This window comes from Dromiciops gliroides, chromosome 4, assembly GCF_019393635.1.
Source record: "Dromiciops gliroides isolate mDroGli1 chromosome 4, mDroGli1.pri, whole genome shotgun sequence".
NCBI classification, from domain to species: Eukaryota; Metazoa; Chordata; class Mammalia; order Microbiotheria; family Microbiotheriidae; genus Dromiciops; species Dromiciops gliroides.
The window spans coordinates 384045581-384063897 of NC_057864.1; the positions used below are offsets into that span (position 1 = coordinate 384045581).

The 18317-nt window shown below is 37.8% G+C and overlaps 1 protein-coding gene across 3 annotated transcripts in view; it reads left to right on the top strand.

Moving 5' to 3' along the window:
• Nucleotides 1–18317, top strand: part of UTRN (utrophin) — a 705722-nt gene that overhangs the window by 578433 nt on the left and 108972 nt on the right. For all 3 annotated transcript variants that reach the window (XM_044001726.1, XM_044001724.1, XM_044001725.1), the window contains one exon: nucleotides 17180–17241. In XM_044001726.1, the coding sequence (XP_043857661.1) occupies nucleotides 17180–17241 (62 nt within the window). The remainder of the gene's footprint in view (nucleotides 1–17179; nucleotides 17242–18317) is intronic.

The window sequence follows — 18317 nt, forward strand, 5'->3', positions numbered from 1 at the left end:
ACTACAGTGAGGGGGTGGTAAATCAATGAGATTCCTGAAAAAGATTCTTTGGAAAGTATCATTTAGATCGGAAGTAGGACCTGAAGAGTACCATGTCACCAAAGCAAATATGTGACAAAACATACAGAGGAGGGCATATTCAGCCAGGTCAGTGAATAAAGATGAGGACCGAGAATGACTGCAAAATTATTGCAAACATTTAGAGAAAACAGTTTCACGAAGAGAACAGTTTCCAGTTGAATGATGAGATTAGGTGCCACCACCATCCCTGTCTCCATAGAGGCAGGACTCCAGGCGCTCTTCATGGTGGTGGTGGTGGGTAAAGCCTGGCTTTAGGTATGGATTGGTACAGGGCCAGTACTAAGCACCACCTCTCTCTCCAGTTCTTCGGGAGGCCTGGCTTCAAAGGATGCTTCCAGTGCAGATGGGATGGCCCCTCCAGTCCCATGTGGGTCCTCTTCTCTCTTCTGACTCATACTAGTCTATTTTCTGCCTCGTCAGGGGTGAAGGTGGGCCTTCAGGCGGGACAGGTGCAGTTATTGGCCCCCAAAACCCAACCTTGAGAATTCTCCACTTTACCTTAATGACAGAGTAATCCCAGGCCTTCTTCCCCTCCCCTTTTCTCCACTGTAGTAAGGTACCCAGTTCACTGATGGAAAGAGATTGAAAGAATGAAAGAATGGGGGCTGTCCTCATGCCCATCTCCATGTTCCTTTATACACTTGGCTTATGTGGGAAGGTTCCTGAGTAATGGGGCTCTGACAGGGGAAGGAAGAAAACATACATATCTCTGACACGATCTGAGGTCACTTGGAGACCTGGAATATTGGTGATCTTGCCCCTCCAATGTCACCCTTCTGTGCCTGGGTCAGTATCTGATTTCCCCCATAGGGAGAATCACCTCCCCACTTGGAGGTGTCTTTGGGCTTACCTTGAACTTCTTTGCAACTTTGATACTATTTATAGTTATCTGTGTTTTTATTCATCCTCTCTAATAGTTTGCAAGCTCCTTGAAGGTAAGGCTGTTTCATTCTCTGGATTAAATGATAAACTTACATACTAGGATCTTGTTTTTAGTCACTAGGTTGTTGTAAGATTAAATCAGATATCATATAAAGCACTTTCCAGCCAGGTAACACAGCAAATAGAGGGATAGACTTGGAGTCAGGAAGACCTGAATTCAAATACGTCCCCCACACTAACTGTATGACTCTAGGCATATATGGTTTAACATTTTAGCCTCAGTTTGCTCATCTGTAAGATGGGGATAATAGGTCCTTCCTCACGGAGTTGTTGTACTTTGTAAAACCTTAAAGCACTTTATAAGTGCTATCTATTATTACTCATCATTGTATCCTATTTGTAGGCCATTACAACCTACTGATGTAACACCCTGCAAACCCCCAAGTCCCCACACTTGTAACCACATCTACTATTTTGGCATGAAATAAGTACTATTTGTTTTGTTAAATTGAGTGAGGAATAGTTGCTAGAGGTATCTTCAGATGAAATTGCCAAGTGGAATAACATGGAGATGTTTGGTCTGCTTGCATCAATTTGTTTTCTTCACAGTTTTCTAGTTAAAAAAATACTTATTGCCACCTTGCTACAGAGTTAAATAGGTGTGAGTTCCAAACTGCTGAGTTTAACTGTTATTAAAACTTCTAAAATGTGTCAAGAGGCCTGTGGAAGATGTTTGGGCTAAAAGCTTTGTGGGTGCAGTTTGGCTTCCCCAGAAACTTCTGGAGGTTTTTGGTATAGCATGAGAATTTTTTTTTTTTTTTTGTGATGGTGGTAGTGGTAATTCCCAGAGTTAAGTGGTATCTTTAAATCATTGTCTTTGGTAGTTCTTTTTGTTTTTTGAGTTTTTTTGGTTTTGTTTTTGAGGCAATTGGGGTTAAGTGACTTGCCCAGGGTCACACAGCTAGTAAGTGTCAAGTATCTGAGGCCAGATTTGAACTCAGGTACTCCTGACTCCAGGGCCGGTGCTCTATCCACTGAGCCACCTACCTGCCCCTTTTGGTAGTTCTTAATGTGAAAATATAACTTTTTTCATCTCCAAAATGGTGTCACACAAAGAGCCTCAGCTCTCCCCCCTGCTTTATTTCTAGCAAATATAAAAACAGGGAGATCAGATAACTTATTCACGAATATACTCTTACAGCTGTCTTCCTATTAGAGCGAGTAATGGAATCCTTGAAGTGGTCAAACTATTTAAAATCACATTGTATCTTTCCATTGGAATAGAACCAATTACCCTGTTTTACATAATCATAACTTTGTATAGTGGGATTCCATATGCATATGATTCAGGTGGATTCAGTATTAGCATTCATTGAAACCTGGCTGTGTATAAATTTCAGATGACCAGTCTAGTCCTTTGAGGGCAGAAGTTGTTTCAATACTTCTTTCTTATCTCTCATACCAAAGTACTCAGTCAAGATGAAGTTGATTGTCTTTCACTTAGTAGGTGCTCCTTCTCTGTAGGTTGAAGTGAGAGTGTTTTGATTCACCCCCAACAGCCACCCCCAGCAGCTTCCTCTGTAAGATTACCTTCTGTTTCTTCATTCTGTTTCTTGTATGTACCCATATACAAATTTACATGTATATATAAACTACTGTATGTATGTATATATGCTTTATATATAGATTTTCTCCGCCCTTAGAATATAAGGTCATTGAGGGCAAGGACTATCTGCTTTTTATATCATCAGCATTTTAGCACATAAAAAGTACTTAATAAATGCCTATTGATTCATTGCGACTGTAATGACTGTAACGATTGGAGTGATACCACCTGCTGGAGAGTTACTGTAGGAATGCTCTGCCATGAGGAGAAGGTATCTGAGGGCAAGCCATGTGGCTTTTCCTTGGCATCAAGAAGTGACATTTGCTCGTGGGTACTGTCTTATCAAAGCTACCAGCCAATTAGCTTAGAGTTGGGTGGGGGGGGATGTTCCCAGTTTCATAGGAGGCTTCTGGACTTTTTGTTCCTGACCTTGCCATGGCAGGTCGGATGATGGGGTCTCTTAGAAATAGTTAGATTTTTTTACCTTTCTCTATGATCCTAATGCTCTTTAATAAATACTTAAATACTCTTGCTAAAGCTTCTAATTTATTGGCGACCACTCATTAGATATTTTAGACAGTATAGCTAGAATTTTAGCCCCTTACACATCTAACTTGAAAATTTTGTTATAGTTTTTAAACTATATATGGAGATGTTTTTCTTTTAGACTCTGAACATGACAGTATTGTCAAATAAGCTAGAAGTGGCAAATTGTAAGGAGCATGGCAAATGTTAATGAATAATAATGATAATTAAAATGTGTGGGTATGTAGTTATGTGAAAGACTGATTATCAGATAATCAAATTACTTTTATATAACTAAAACATGCTATTTAATTTTAAAATTAATGTACAGTTACTGTGCTTAATTAGATGTTTAGGGAAGGGTGAGAAGAAATTGGACAAAGGGTAAAAAAGAATTAAGTCATCAAATTAAACTTAGGTGGTGATACCAAAACCAGGCAAAGCAAAAACAGAGAAAGAAAATTATAGACCAATTTCCCTAATGAATATTGATGCTAACATCTTAAATAAGATATTAGCAAGGAGATTACAGCAAGTGATCACCAGGATAATACACTATGACCAGGTGGGATTTATACCAGGAATGCAGGGCTGGTTCAACATTAGAAAAACTATTAACATAATCAACCATATCAATAAGAAAACCAACCAAAATCATCTGATTATCTCAATAGATGCAGAGAAAGCTTTTGACAAAGTACAACACCCATTCCTAATCAAAACACTAGAGAGTTTAGGAATAGGTGGAGCTTTCCTTAGAATAATAAACAGTATCTACCTAAAGCCATCAGCAAGTATTATATGCAATGGAGATAAATTAGAGGCCTTCCCAATAAGATCAGGGGTGAAACAGGGATGTCCATTATCACCCCTATTATTTAATATTGTCCTAGAAATGTTAGCTTTAGCAATCAGAGAAGAGAAAGGAATTAAAGGAATTAGAATAGGCAAGGAGGAAAAAAACTATCACTCTTTGCAGATGATATGATGGTATACTTAAAGAATCCTAGAGAATCAACTCAAAAATTACTTGAAACAATTAACAACTTTAGCAAAGTAGCAGGATATAAAATAAATCCACATAAATCATCAGCATTTCTATACATGACCAACAAAGTCCAGCAACAAGAGATAGAGAAATTCCATTTAAAGTAACAGTAGATAATATAAAATACTTGGGAGTCTACTTGCCAAGACAAACCCAGGAACTCTATGAACACAACTACCAAACACTCTTCACACAAATCAAACCAGATCTAAATAATTGGAAAGATATCAATTGCTCATGGATAGGCAGGGCTAATATAGTAAAAATGACAATACTGCCTAAATTAATTTACTTATTCAGTACCATACCAATCAGACTACCTAAAAATTATTTTATACAGCTAGAAAAAATAATAACAAAATTCATCTGGAAAAACAAAAAATCAAGAATATCCAAGGAAATAATGAAAAAAAATTCACAGGAAGGTGGGTTAGCGGTACCAAACCTGGAGCTTTACTATAAAGCGGCAGTCATCAAAACTATCTGGTACTGGCTAAAAAATAGAGTGGTAGATCAATGGAATAGGCTAGGCTCAGGAAATGCAGTAGTAAATGACACTAATAATGTAGTGTTTGATAAACCCAAAGACTCCAGCTTCTGGGATAGGAACTCAGTATTTGACAAAAACTGCTGGGAAAACTGGAAGATAGTATGGCAGAAATTAGGCATAGACCAACATCTTACACCTTATACTAAAATAAGGTCAAAATGGATACACGATTTAGACATAAGAGGTGATACCATAGGTAAATTAGGAGAGAAAGGAATAGTGTACCTATCAGATCTTTGGAAAGGAAAACAGTTTTTGACCAAACAAGAGATAGAGTATATTATAAAATGCAAAATGGATGATTTTGATTATATTAAATTAAAAAATTTTTGTACAAACAGAAACAATGCATCCAAAATTAGAAGGGAGGCAGAAAGCTGGGAAACAATTTTTGAGGCCAGTACTTCTGATAAAGGCCTCATCTCTAAAATATATAGGGAACTAAATCAAATTTGTAAGAATCCAAGTCATTCCCCAATTGAGAAATGGTCAAAGGATATGAACAGGCAGTTTTCTGATGAAGAAACCAAAGCTATCTATTCCAATATGAAAAAATGCTCTAAATCTCTAATGATTAGAGAGATGCAAATTAAGACAACTCTGAGGTACCACCTGACACCTATCAGATTGGCTAAAATGACAAAAAAGGAAGATAATAAATGTTGGAGAAGCTGTGGGAAAATTGGAACACTAATACATTGTTGGTGGAGCTGTGAACTGATCCAACCATTCTGGAGAGCAATTTGGAATTATGCCCAAAGGGCGATAAAGCTGTGCATACCCTTTGACCCAGCAATCCCACTTTTAGGTCTTTTTCCCAAAGAAATCATGGAAAGGGGAAAGAGACCCACATGTACAAAAATATTTATAGCTGCTCTTTACATGGTAGCAAGGAATTGGAAGTTGAGGGGGTGCCCATCAATTGGGGAATGGCTGGACAAGTTGTGGTATATGAATACAATGGAGTACTACTGTGCTGTAAGAAATGATGAGCAGGAGGAGTTCAGAGAAACCTGGAGGGTCTTACATGAGCTGATGATGAGTGAGATGAGCAGAACCAGAAGAACATTGTACACAGTATCATCAACATTGAGTGTTGACCTACTGTGATGGACTATATTCTTCTCACCAATGCAATGGTACAGAAGAGTTCCAGGGAACTCATGATAGAAGAGGATCTCCAAATGCAAGGGAAAAAAAAAAAAAAGAACTGTGGAGTATAGATGCTGATTGAACCATACTATTTCTTTTGTTTTGGGTGCTGTTGTTTTTTTTTTCTATTTTGAGGTTTTGCATTACTGCTCTGATTTTTTCTCTTATAACAGGATTAATGCAGAAATAGGATGAGTGTTATTATGTGTATATATATGTGTGTATATATCTATATGTATATGTATATGTATATAGATATAACCTATATCAGATTACTTGCTGTCTAGGGGAGGGGGGAGGGAGGGGAGGGAGGGAGAAAAATCTGAAATTGTAAAGCTTGTATAAACAAAAGTTGAGAACTATCTTTACATGTAACGGAAAAAATAAAATACCTTATATGTAAAAAAAAAATTAAACTTAGGGTTAGATATTTTTCTCAGGGCATTGTTGTTTCCTTATATATATAAAGAAAATGTACAGAACAGGCCCCAGCTGTCTCTTTTGGAAGGACATAATTTGGTCAAGCACCATTTAAAAAACCTCTTATCTCCTTCTTTAGAATATAACTTTACATTGCAAGAATAAACATCTGTTCTTCTATGGCGTGAAAGTCTTACCCGAGGGACATCAATCTGCTTTTCCAAAGTCTACATCATCTTTGAAAAATTAACCCACTGACCCACAATTTTTTTTTCCTCCTGTCTTTTCATATTCATATGTTGAACAAAAGGAGAAAATAACCATATGCTATAAAATAAGCTTCAAATGTGAAATCATGGCCACATAGGTTGGTGTAGTGGTTATTACTACTAATGAAAAATATGAAATGAGAACCTTAGTTTAAGAGATAAGCCCCAAACTTGAGTATTTGGCACAGTCATGACTGTAAGCATATTAGATGTTTTCCGATAGATCTGTGAGATACAGTAGGGAATGGGGAGGAAATTGTTAATAAGCAAAATTGGTTAAAATAATACATACTTCCACAAAGAATTATTTTGCACACAAGCTATGTGTTGTTGCATTTTAAACAAATATTGTGAAATTGTGAATTGACATCGTTTCCCATGCCTGGCAAAGGTGTAGTCTTACACTATGCAAAACAACTGAATTACCTTGGAGAGGAGCGAATGAGCATTTTGAGTGTTTCTTGCATTATATTCGTATTATGCACTTGATCCACTTAAAGACCCACATGCTACCTATACTTCCTTTAGGGAGTATGTAAATGTTATTTCAGTGATACAGCCCAGGCTTGCCTTGATTATTATCATTTCTGTTGTTTAATATTTGTGGATTGCCCACCATATGTTAGGTGCTCTAAAGTGCTGTTTGTGTGCTTAATGAGTTTTTGTGTTTAGTGTTAATTGCTGCTCTGCGGGAATTATTTATTTCTTTTGCTTCATTCCTGTAACTATCTCCCTTCTTAAAACCTAGCATTAGTTCCACTTTAAATGGATTTCATTTCCATTATTTTTTCAAAAGCTTTTCAAGCTGAATAATCCAATATATTTCTGTTTAAGATCTGAGAAGCTGAACACTATTCCTGCTCTGAAGGAAGGGGCATCATTTTGGCCAATTAGAAAAGTGGTCCACAGCTGCTCTGATAAGGCTGATGGTTGGATTGATATTTTTCATTACCAAAAAAAAAAAAGAAAGAAAGAAAGAAAAAGAAGGAAAAAAATCAGCTACAGCCAAGAGCCTTGATTACTTTTTAAATGTTCTATATTAAATTGCAGTTGCACTTTTGTAACCAGAGACTGTGTTTATTTTCAGCACTGGCAGTTCTGCCTAATGAATCAACTGGTGTTGAATTCACAAAGGGAAATGCAGTTTTTTCTCTTCCATCTGGTTGCCAAATGAGTATGTTCTCTCTGAGCCTCTTAGTAGTGTACTAGCTTTCAAGGACTGGCTGCATAGTAATGCCGGGGCCATGAGTAGAATGTGTGACTTCTGAAGTTGTCCTTGGTCCTTAGTTTGTCTGGATTTTTGTTCTTTTCTTGATGATACAAGGTGTATAGTGGATCACCAACAATGAAGAGGGCATTATATTTACAGTACCAAGACTCTGGGAGAGGCCACTTTTTTTTTTTTTTTTGCAGGGCAATGAGGGTTAAGTGACTTGCCCAGGGTCACACAGCTAGTAAGTGTCAAGTGTCTGAGGCCAGATTTGAACTCAGGTCCTCCTGAATCCAGGGCCAGTGCTTTATCTACTGCGCCACCTGGCTGCCCTGGGAGAGGCCATTTTTTCAAGATGTTTTTTACTTAATCAAAAAGAAAATTGGCCTGGCGTTACATTTTAAATTTTGGATTGCTTACTAATTAGCAGATGCTAATGGATAAGTATGGTGTCTGTGTTCTGTGACACTGTATGTAGCTTGGGGGTTATGATATATGGAAATAAAGATTGCCTGCTACTAATGTGTAGGGGTTATAGTGGGAGGAAGTATACTAGAATACAATGTTAATTCATGCATGAATGACTGAGAAGTCATTAATGAAGATTTATTTCCAGTTCCATACCACCACTCTTTTGTCTCTTTGGCTTCCAAGTCAGTGACATAATATCAATCTTCTTTTCTGCCTTTCATATTCTTATTTTTTCCCTTAAACTGCCTTCTCTTTCTTCTTCTCCCCCTCTCCATCTCTCTCTATCTCTCTCTCCTCTCCTCCATCTCTGTCTCTCTGTCTCTGTCTCTCTTTGTCTCTGTCTGTCTCTGCTCTCCTGCTTTTCAATTTCTTCTGTGATCCTTTGGTCCAGCATTTGGGCCAAAATTTGATCCTTTCTCAGCATCCTGAGAATGCTCCCCCGCCCCAAATTCTAGGAGGTGCCATAGTAGAGAGCTGGATCCAGACTTGGGAAAACTTGAGTTCAAATTCTAGTCCACATACTTATTAGCTGTATGATCCCAGGCAAATCACTGACTCCTTCTTGGCTTCAATTTCCTTATTTGTAAAATGAAGATAAAAAATAGCCCCTAGTTTATAGGATAGTTGGGCAGGATCAAATGAGATAATGCACATAAGCATTTCGTCAACCATCAGTTGCTATATAAATGTTGGCTATTCTTATTCTTATTGTTAATTTAATTATTTTTGTGGGGCAATGAGGGTTAAGCGACTTGCCCACAGTCACACATCTAGTAAGTGTCAAGTGTCTAAGATTGCATTTAAACTCAAGTACTCCTGAATCCAAGGCTGTTGCTTTATCCACTGTGCCACCTAGCCCCGCCCCTTACAGTGAGGGTTTACTGAACATGGCTGAGTGATAAAATGGGAGCAGAAGGATATTGGGCAATGTAATGACAATGCCATTTTGAAATGCCTCATTGTAGGTCTAAGGGAGGGAAGTAACACCAGCACAGGGAGAGATCTAGAACTTGAAGGTTCTGATGATAATCAATAAGAATGAGACATTAGGAAAAGTTCAAGTACAGAAGATTATGATCAGAAAGAATTTCAGGATCCTGGAGATGAATCAATTTTGGGAAATTGTGCTTTTTAAAAAATTAAATAATGTGGGCAGATGGGAAACTGTGTGTGTTAGCCTCATCAACACAATATTCCATTTATAGATAGAGCTAAACAGACAAACACAAAGCCACCATCATAGTTAGAAGTTCTCAGAACAGATGGATGGAATTGAGGCTCTAAGGAGAGAAAAGAGAGGTGGAAGAAAATCACCCTTTGAAAAACATAGCCTTCTCCCTGTTGGGAGTGTCAAGGTAGATTGGGGGTACAGATGGCTTGGTCTTCCTCAGGCCAAGAGAAATCAGAATATAGAAAGTACTTTGGGAATGTCAGAAGCCTTGCAGAAACATTGGAGAGCAGGGTGAAATTGGAGGAGGATATGGCTTGTCCAAGAGTGCTCCATTTCCTCCTTCAACTTACAGGTGCTTAAGATAGTAGAAAGTTGGTGTTCATGGGTTGAAGTAGTTAATTAACTGGAAGACTAGGGTGTCAAAGGAGACATCAAGGTAAGCCCCTTGAGAGCAGTGACTATTTTATTCATCTTCAGTGCTTAGCACATTGCCTTGCACATAGTATATTGCTTAATAAATGTTTATTGAATTGACCTAGGATGATGACAAGAATTGAACTGAAGAGACAAAGCTTGTTAGCCAGGTTCTTAAGACATTGAAGAAAGGGGAGAGTGACCTAGAGGGAAGTAGATAAATGAGAGCAATGAGCATCTGTACATGGTGATCTAATTGGAATTAGGCACTTCAGAAGAAGAGAGGACGTGAGATTCCAGGAGTGCCAATGGGGAGTCGAGGTCATTTGAACTTCTCCTGGCACTGTGTATGGAAGTACCGTGTATGGAAGTGTGATAAGGAGAATATGAGAGAAGTAGCTTCCAACATTGAAAGAGAGTGGTCAGGGGCAGCTAGGTGGTGCAGTGGATAGAGCATTGGCCTTGGAGTCAGGAGTACCTGAGTTCAAATCTGGCCTCAGACAATTGACACTAGGCAAGTCACTTAACCCCAATTGCCTCACCAAAAAAAAAATAATAATAATAATAATAATTTAAGAAAAAAAAAAAGAAAGAGAGTAGTCAGGGCAAAAGAAACCATGAAAACTAGCTATGCTTTAGCTTTCTTTGCTTTCTAAGAAATTTCATGTTTGAAACATCTAAGAAAGAGCTGTTCTGTTTGGGGATTGTGAATTTAGTTTTCTCTTCTCGTGGGTAAAGTAGGCCTTTATAATAAGTGTGACTGTAATTTATTTGAATGGAATTGAATTAGAGAGCCTCTTTCATTGCCATGATTTCCCAAGAATATACACAATGCTACAGAGACTTTGTAACCCATTTCCCATGTAGGCAGTGTGATTTAGGAGCAAACAATACCAGCCTGGGGCTCCAAATAAACCAGTCAACAAGCATTTACTAAGCTACTGATATGCGCCACTTTTGGGGGCTACCAATTAGCCAAGTTGAGTCAAATAAATTAACTTCCTTGGGTCTCTAAAAACAGGCAAAGGGAAGGGGTGAGATAAATAATTGCTAATAGCTTTAACAACTCAAAACATTCTACAATTTTTGTGGTTTGGGGGCTTTTCGAGGGTCATTCTGAACTTTAAAAGGTTAAATGTCCAGAAAATTCCTTCTGCTTGAATTCCTGCCTCGGTAGCAGTCTGCTTACTTCTAGTTAAATCAACTATGGGTTCTTAACAGATTCTAACCTATTCGACCTTACTAGCTCCTATTTTTAGACGTCTGCAGCCTTTCTTGGGCTGTCCTCTTTTAGCAATCTGGCTTCTGGTCCCTGTATTAGTCCTCAAAATTGTTTTTTCCATAGTAAACACCAAAGTTGTTGCTGCTTCACCTTTTCCTTTGAATGGAGCATTTCAGGATTGTCTAATATTGATAGTGGCTCTGCTGCCAACTGGTGGTTAACTTTTTTTTCTGTAGCCCATCTTCCTACTTTCCATCTAACATGAACACAGTTTTATACAATCGAGTAATACTCAGCACAATGAAGTGCCCATTTGTTATGTCTTATAAATAAGCTATAACAGAACCAACGTACCCAAATTTCCTTTAATGAGCATTCCTCAGTGATGGAAAAGTAATTACACTTCCTTGGAAACTCTGAATTCCTTCATTGTTCTATAGGTCCTTGATGCTGAATAAGAAATTTCTTTGCCAAAGTACATTTTTATATGTTTTGGTTTGGTTTGGTTTGGTTTTTTTTTTTTTTTGGTGGGGGGGTAGGGAGGGGAGTGACAGAGAACTGAAAAAGATGCCCTTCTCCCTTTTTTAATTAGTGGACTTATTTAAGAGGCCTTTGCTTATTTAATTTCCTCTGCTGCTAGTATCTTCAAAATCTATATCTGGAAAAATAAAAATGCTTTTTAGTATCTTTTCTGATCTCTTAAAAAAGATTTTTGGATAGTATAAAATGGAGAAGTAATTTACCCACCAATCATTGCTCTACTTCTTAAAAGTTTATAGTCAACTAGCAATAATTTGAATTGTAATTTATCCATAGCACATTTTGCTTTGCTTAACTGTAGGTGATAAAGTTCTTCATTAACAAAATTCATTATCTCTTTTTGACTTTTATTTTTCCCACAGAAGTATTTTAGGTCCAAACCCTTAATTTTTTCCCCTCCTTCTTGCAAAATTGAGTCAGGGCAGTGAGAGGTAGGGTTGATGTGCTGTTTATTGGTCTCTAACTCAGAGTAGGAGGAAGCAGAGGATCTGATTGAGGATTCTGGATAACTTTTCAGTTTCACTACAGTCAGATTTTGACAATGCAATTGATTGATTGATTTAACCAGTGAGTCAGTCGGTCATTTTTTCTTATTTGATTTATTTTGTTCAGAGTGATGGGAACTTAGAGAACATCATACACAGCAGTATTCAGATGTGAGTACAGAAGATGATCATCTCTTGATTTTAGTCCTCAACTAACTGTGATCTTAGAAATCCCTTTAATTTCTAAAAAACAATTGGGGTGTTATAAAATGGCGAAGTAATTCCACCATGAAAAACCAAGCTACTGGCAATTGGAGTGAGAAAAGTTAGGGGACCCCTTCTGCCTTTGTAGATAGGCGGCTGCTCTGCACCTGCTCGTCTTAGGGACTTGCTTGTGTCACTGAAAGGTAAGGTGTGTGGCCTGAGGTCACAAAGCTATCATAAATCAGAAGTAAAATTCGAACCCAGGTCTTCCTAACTCAGGACTTGATTGTCCATTAAACCTGACTGCCTTTCATTGAATGTTGTAAAGATTTCTTTGTTATTTGAGGTTTTTATGCCTCCGTGTGCACTGACCTGGGGCTCCACAAACCACACAGTGCTCGACCCACTGGTTGTAGCCATTGCCATGGCGCTGGCACCTCACGTCATCACCACTTGCTGACACCTACATGGGCCTGGCAAAATTATGTTTGGAAGCCTAGTGAGGGTAGTCATGTGACTGTCAGAGCGGCCATCCAATTGGCTGGGGGCTGTGTGGAGTGTGTGGGGTGGAAGGAAGTTTTTTTTTTTTTTTTCTGGCATTCTAGCGGGAAGCTGGAAGGCAACAGGAGCTCTGCTGTGTATTCTCAGCTGATTCCTGGGCGGTGGTATTTATAATTTCCCTTTCCCCATTTTATTTCCTTTCCCTTCATCCTACTGGTCCTGTTTGTGGGATTTTTTAAAGTTCGTTCTTGTTAAAATAAATCCTGTTTACCACCTGACACCTATCAGATTGGCTAAAATGACAAAAAAGGAAGATAATAAATGTTGGAGAGGCTGTGGGAAAATTGGAACACTAATGCATTGTTGGTGGAGCTGTGAGCTGATCCAACCATTCTGGAGAGCAATTTGGAATTATGCCCAAAGGGCGATAAAGCTGTGCATACCCTTTGACCCAGCAATCCCACTTTTAGGTCTTTTGCCCAAAGAAATCATGGAAGGGGGAAAGGGACCCACATGTACAAAAATATTTATAGCTGCTCTTTATGTGGTAGCAAGGAATTGGAAGTTGAGGGGGTGCCCATCAATTGGGGAATGGCTGGACAAGTTGTGGTATATGAATACAATGGAATACTATTGTGCTGTAAGAAATGATGAGCAGGAGGAGTTCAGAGAAACCTGGAGGGTCTTACATGAGCTGATGATGAGTGAGATGAGCAGAACCAGAAGAACATTGTACACAGTATCATCAACATTGAGTGTTGACCTACTGTGATGGACTATATTCTTCTCACCAATGCAATGATACAGAAGAGTTCCAGGGAACTCATGATAGAAGAGGATCTCCAAATCCAAGAAAAAAAAAGAAAGAAAGAACTGTGGAGTATAGATGCTGATTGAACCATATTATTTCTTTTGTTTTGGGTGCTGTTGTTGTTTTTTCTATTTTGAGGTTTTGCATCACTGCTCTGATTCTTTCTCTTGTAACAGGATTAATGCAGAAATAGGATTAATGTTATTATGTGTATATATATGTGTGTGTATATATATATATATATATATCTCTATATGTATATGTATAGAGATATATAGATATAACCTATATCAGATTACCTGCTGTCTAGGGGAGGGGGGAGGGAGGGGAGGGAGGGAGAAAAATCAGAAATTGTAAAGCATGTATAAACAAAAGTTGAGAACTATCTTTACATGTAACGGAAAAAATAAAATATCTCATTAATAAAAAAAAAGAGTTTATAAAAAAAAATAAAATAAATAAAATAAAATAAAAAATAAATCCTGTTTTGTTTTCAGGGAGGCTGCCGGTCTCCTTCCTTGACCCAATATTGTGGCGAGCCACTTAGCTAGCACTCCCCAATTAACAATTGGTCCCCACAATATGTACATATATAAATATACCATGTTCCAAAAAGCTTATGTGTTGTTTTAAGCTATTGAAGCTTAAGTAATATCTTTTTGTGAGAGGAACATCCTGTATATGTAAATATATATAATATCAAATTATTTTAGTAATTCACACTTTACTTATATTGGCTACTAGCAAATTTACCTTCTTTGAAAATATTTCCAAATTATGCTTAAATATTTCCTGCATGCAGCAAAATAAACTTTGATTTGTAATCTAATTTTTTTTTTTGGGTGAGGCAATTGGGGTTAAGTGACTTGCCCAGGGTCACACAGCTAATAAGTGTCAAGTGTCTGAGGCCAGATTTGAAATCAGGTCCTCCTGAATCCAGGGCTGGTGCTTTATCCACTGCACCATCTAGCTGCCCCCTGTAATCTAATTTCAATTGACAGCATAACAGAGTTGCATTCTTAATTAAATTCCATGCACTTTTCTATAAAAACCCAGGAAAAGCTGTAGTTTAGATGTTTTTCTAGCAATTGGTTATACCTTGTTGCTCTTAGTATTATTAACCTTTATCTGGGCATGCGTGGTAATGAGTATATTCTCATTGTCTTTTTGAAACATTTAATTTTTTTTTGGTGAGTCAATTGGGGTTAAGTGACTTACCCAGGGTCACACAGCTAGTAAGTGTCAAGTGTCTGCGGCCAGGTTTGAACTCAGGTACTCCTGAATCCAGGGCTGGTGCTCTATCCACTGCACCACCTAGCTTCCCCAAAAACATTTAATTTCTAACCATTTTCCCCTCCTTTTTGTTTTAATTCTATAAAAAATTAATATTATTTTAATATCAGTGTTCACTTAATTTTCTCCTCATGCATGACTCTGTGATAGATGGAAAACAAAAGCCAAACAATCCTCAAGGAGCTTACAATTTACCAAATTAGGAGCTACATGATATACTAGTTCTACGAGTACTAACAAATTTTATTATTCCACTTTTCTACCCATACAACATATTTATAGGGATGATTTACATACTCAGTGAGGGATGGCTTCCTTGATGGGCCTTCTGAAGGGGAGCAAGTAGATTATCTATCTGTCTGTCTATGCATACACACATTGTACATACATGCATTCTATAGCAGGACACATCTTCACAGCTGATAAAGAACTATAAAGAATGCAAACTTTCATCTTGTTTATTGTTTGTTAACTATTACAAAGCATTCGGGGGCAGCTAGGTGGCACACTGGATAAAGCACCGACCCTGGATTCAGAAGGACATGAGTTCAAATCCAGCCTCAGACACTTGACACTTACCAGCTATGTGACCCTGGGCAAGTCACTTAACCCTCATTGCCCCACAAAACAAACAAACAAACAAAAAGCATTCATTTCAGTAGAGTCAAATGCTGCCTTCAGGCTCCTCAGAAAGATTCAATGAGAACTATCATACATGCATCAAAATCATTACAAGACTTCTTCAAGGATTTAACAACAGAGGTAATTGCTAATATCAAGGAAAGCTTAAAAGCAAAGATGTTTGCTTCCCAAGAATATTTGCCACTGTCTTGGAGGAGGATCAGTTCAGAGACCAAATCAAAGCGAGGAATTCTGGATGTTCCTGATTATGGAAGACATTGTACCAATTGCATCAAGAGCTGAAATGCTGCCCTCTAAGTGTATCATTCAAAAGAGTTTGACCTAACTATTGAATAAAATAAATAGATGAAGACTCCTTATTATCCAGAATGTGATATGCAGGATAGAGGACCTACTGTTTGTCTATCAGAATATATGTACATGACTTAGGGTCATATTGACTTGGAACCATATGATACTGCAGGGTATGTATTCTATAGGCTTTGAAGAATTGAGTTTGAAGATCCACCAAAGGGCAGTGGAAGGATGGTACATGGTGGACATGAGCAGGCAACAACTTAAGCAAGGAATTAGACAGGAGAAGCAGTAGGAAGTATGGCCACCAGAAAAAAGACTTAACTGGGGGAAAAAACTCCAAAACCATCAACTGGTTACTTAGTGAAAGCTAGGATATCTCTTGAACAGCCTGTGTGTTTCATTGATATTTATGCACATGCCATGAAGTTCCTCAGCATTGTAGGTGGACTTCCTTTGGCAAATTTATGATAGGACATGGATAAGAGTTTCATGGGGAAATCGGTCATGAGTACCTTACAGTGAGCATTGTTGGCAAGAGTACCCAAATTTGGTGAGAACACAAATCACTGGATCCTTGGAGTATTGCATGGTTAGAGATGGAAAACTGTTTTGTATCAGAGACACAGATTCATCTAAGTAATCATGTGTCAAGTGCAGGAAATAAGTGATTTAAATGGGAGACAAAGGGGACGGGTTGAAGTTCGATGTTTTGTTTAGGATGAAGAAAATATGAAACACTCAGTTTTTATTTAAATGCAAGGAAATAGTCAGAATTTCAATAAATATAATACTGTCAAAATTATCATAAGGACAGAGAAGACATGGAAGGCAAAAGAGAGGCAAAATCAGACAAAGGAACAAAGAAAGATAAAAACACAAAAGATGTAAGATAGACACAGAGGGAAAGACACATGGGCTGGGGGCAAAAAAAAAAAGGCTTAGAATATTCTGAGATAAGTCTTTTAGGTCTGGCACCCTGACCTAGATAGTTAAAACTGAAATTGGAATTCAAAGACCAAAAGTTTAACTTTTAATATTTAATGCTTATGCTAGGAAACTGGAGTTTTCTGAAGTGGATAAAGTATATTCTTCCATGCATAGTTTCTTTCAAATGAATCATCAAAGTTCTAGATGCTCAACAGTAGTTGAAGCATCAGGTTCCTCATTGACAATGTAGTTTTGTCCAGTTTCTCAATGCCATATTTAGTGAACTATAAATAATAGCAAAATATCAAGCTAGGAAAAAATAAACTTGGATAGTTTTTCTTTTAAATAATATTGAGAGATTTTACCAACTGGCCAGTTTGGAAATACATTTTTTTTTCTTGCAGTTTAATTTTGTGTAAATTTTTGTGTATGTCTAAAAATGTACCTATTTCTTTCAGTCACCAGACACAGACAACGTGTTGGGATCATCCTAAAATGACAGAACTCTTTCAGTCTCTCGGTAAGTACTGTTTTATTAAATAATAATTAAGTCATGGAATTTGTCTAAACTCTTGGACTCTGTGTTCTCTTCATAGAGTGAAACTCCTCCAGCATACCAGCTTTCATGTGGTGTGGTTAAGAGGCACCCACCTGATAGAAGCTGTATCTTCATAGTATGTTCATGCTGAAGAACAACTTAACACCAACAGGATCTAGGATACATAGGCCTAACCACTCTTCTTAAGTGGCAGCCACAGCTCGGAATTGGCTTCCCTGATTTCCCTCCTACAAGAATTTACTTTTGTTTCATCTAGTTGCTAAACAAGGCTCTTCCTTCTCTTCTATGGAGTCTACCTACGTTAAACATGAAGGACTTTTATGCTGTGTATCCTTACTCTTATCTTTAGCCAGAGGCCTACCAGGAAGGGTGCTGGTCTTGGAGTCCAGGGAGCCCTGGATTCAAATTCTTCTAATATTTTGTATAACCTTGGGCAAGATACTCTTATTATCATTCTCCTTGTGTGTAAACAGGGTATAACACTATTTGTAGACTACCTCAGAGGGTTGCTGGGAAGACATCATAATAATACCTACCATTACCTACCATCTATAAAACATGTTAAGGGTTTTGAAATATCCTTCTCCTTGTTGCACCTTAACCCCTGTGAGCTCCTTGAGGGCGGGGTCTGTAGCATGCATATAGCAGGTGCTTAACAAATACTTGTTGACTTCACTTGACCCTATCAGGTAGGTAGGAGAAGCAAAAATGTTTCCATTTTGCAGATGAGAAAACAGAGACTGAAAAAGATTAAGCAACTTGCTCAACAGTCCTACAAGGATTAAGTGCCAGAGAAAGAATTCAGACTCAGCACTTTCTGACTCCAAGTTCAGCATTCTTTCTGCTTTATTAAGGTTACATCAGCTATGTATAAGAGTATAACTAAGGGTAAGAATTAAAGGTATACTCCATAAAAAAGGCTGATCTTTGAGATAATTTAGGCATGGCAGTTATTACTCTAAAACTCTAAATAGACGTCAGCTCTTATTATTTCATATTATTCATTCATTCTTTAAATAAAAAATGTATTTCTTTGA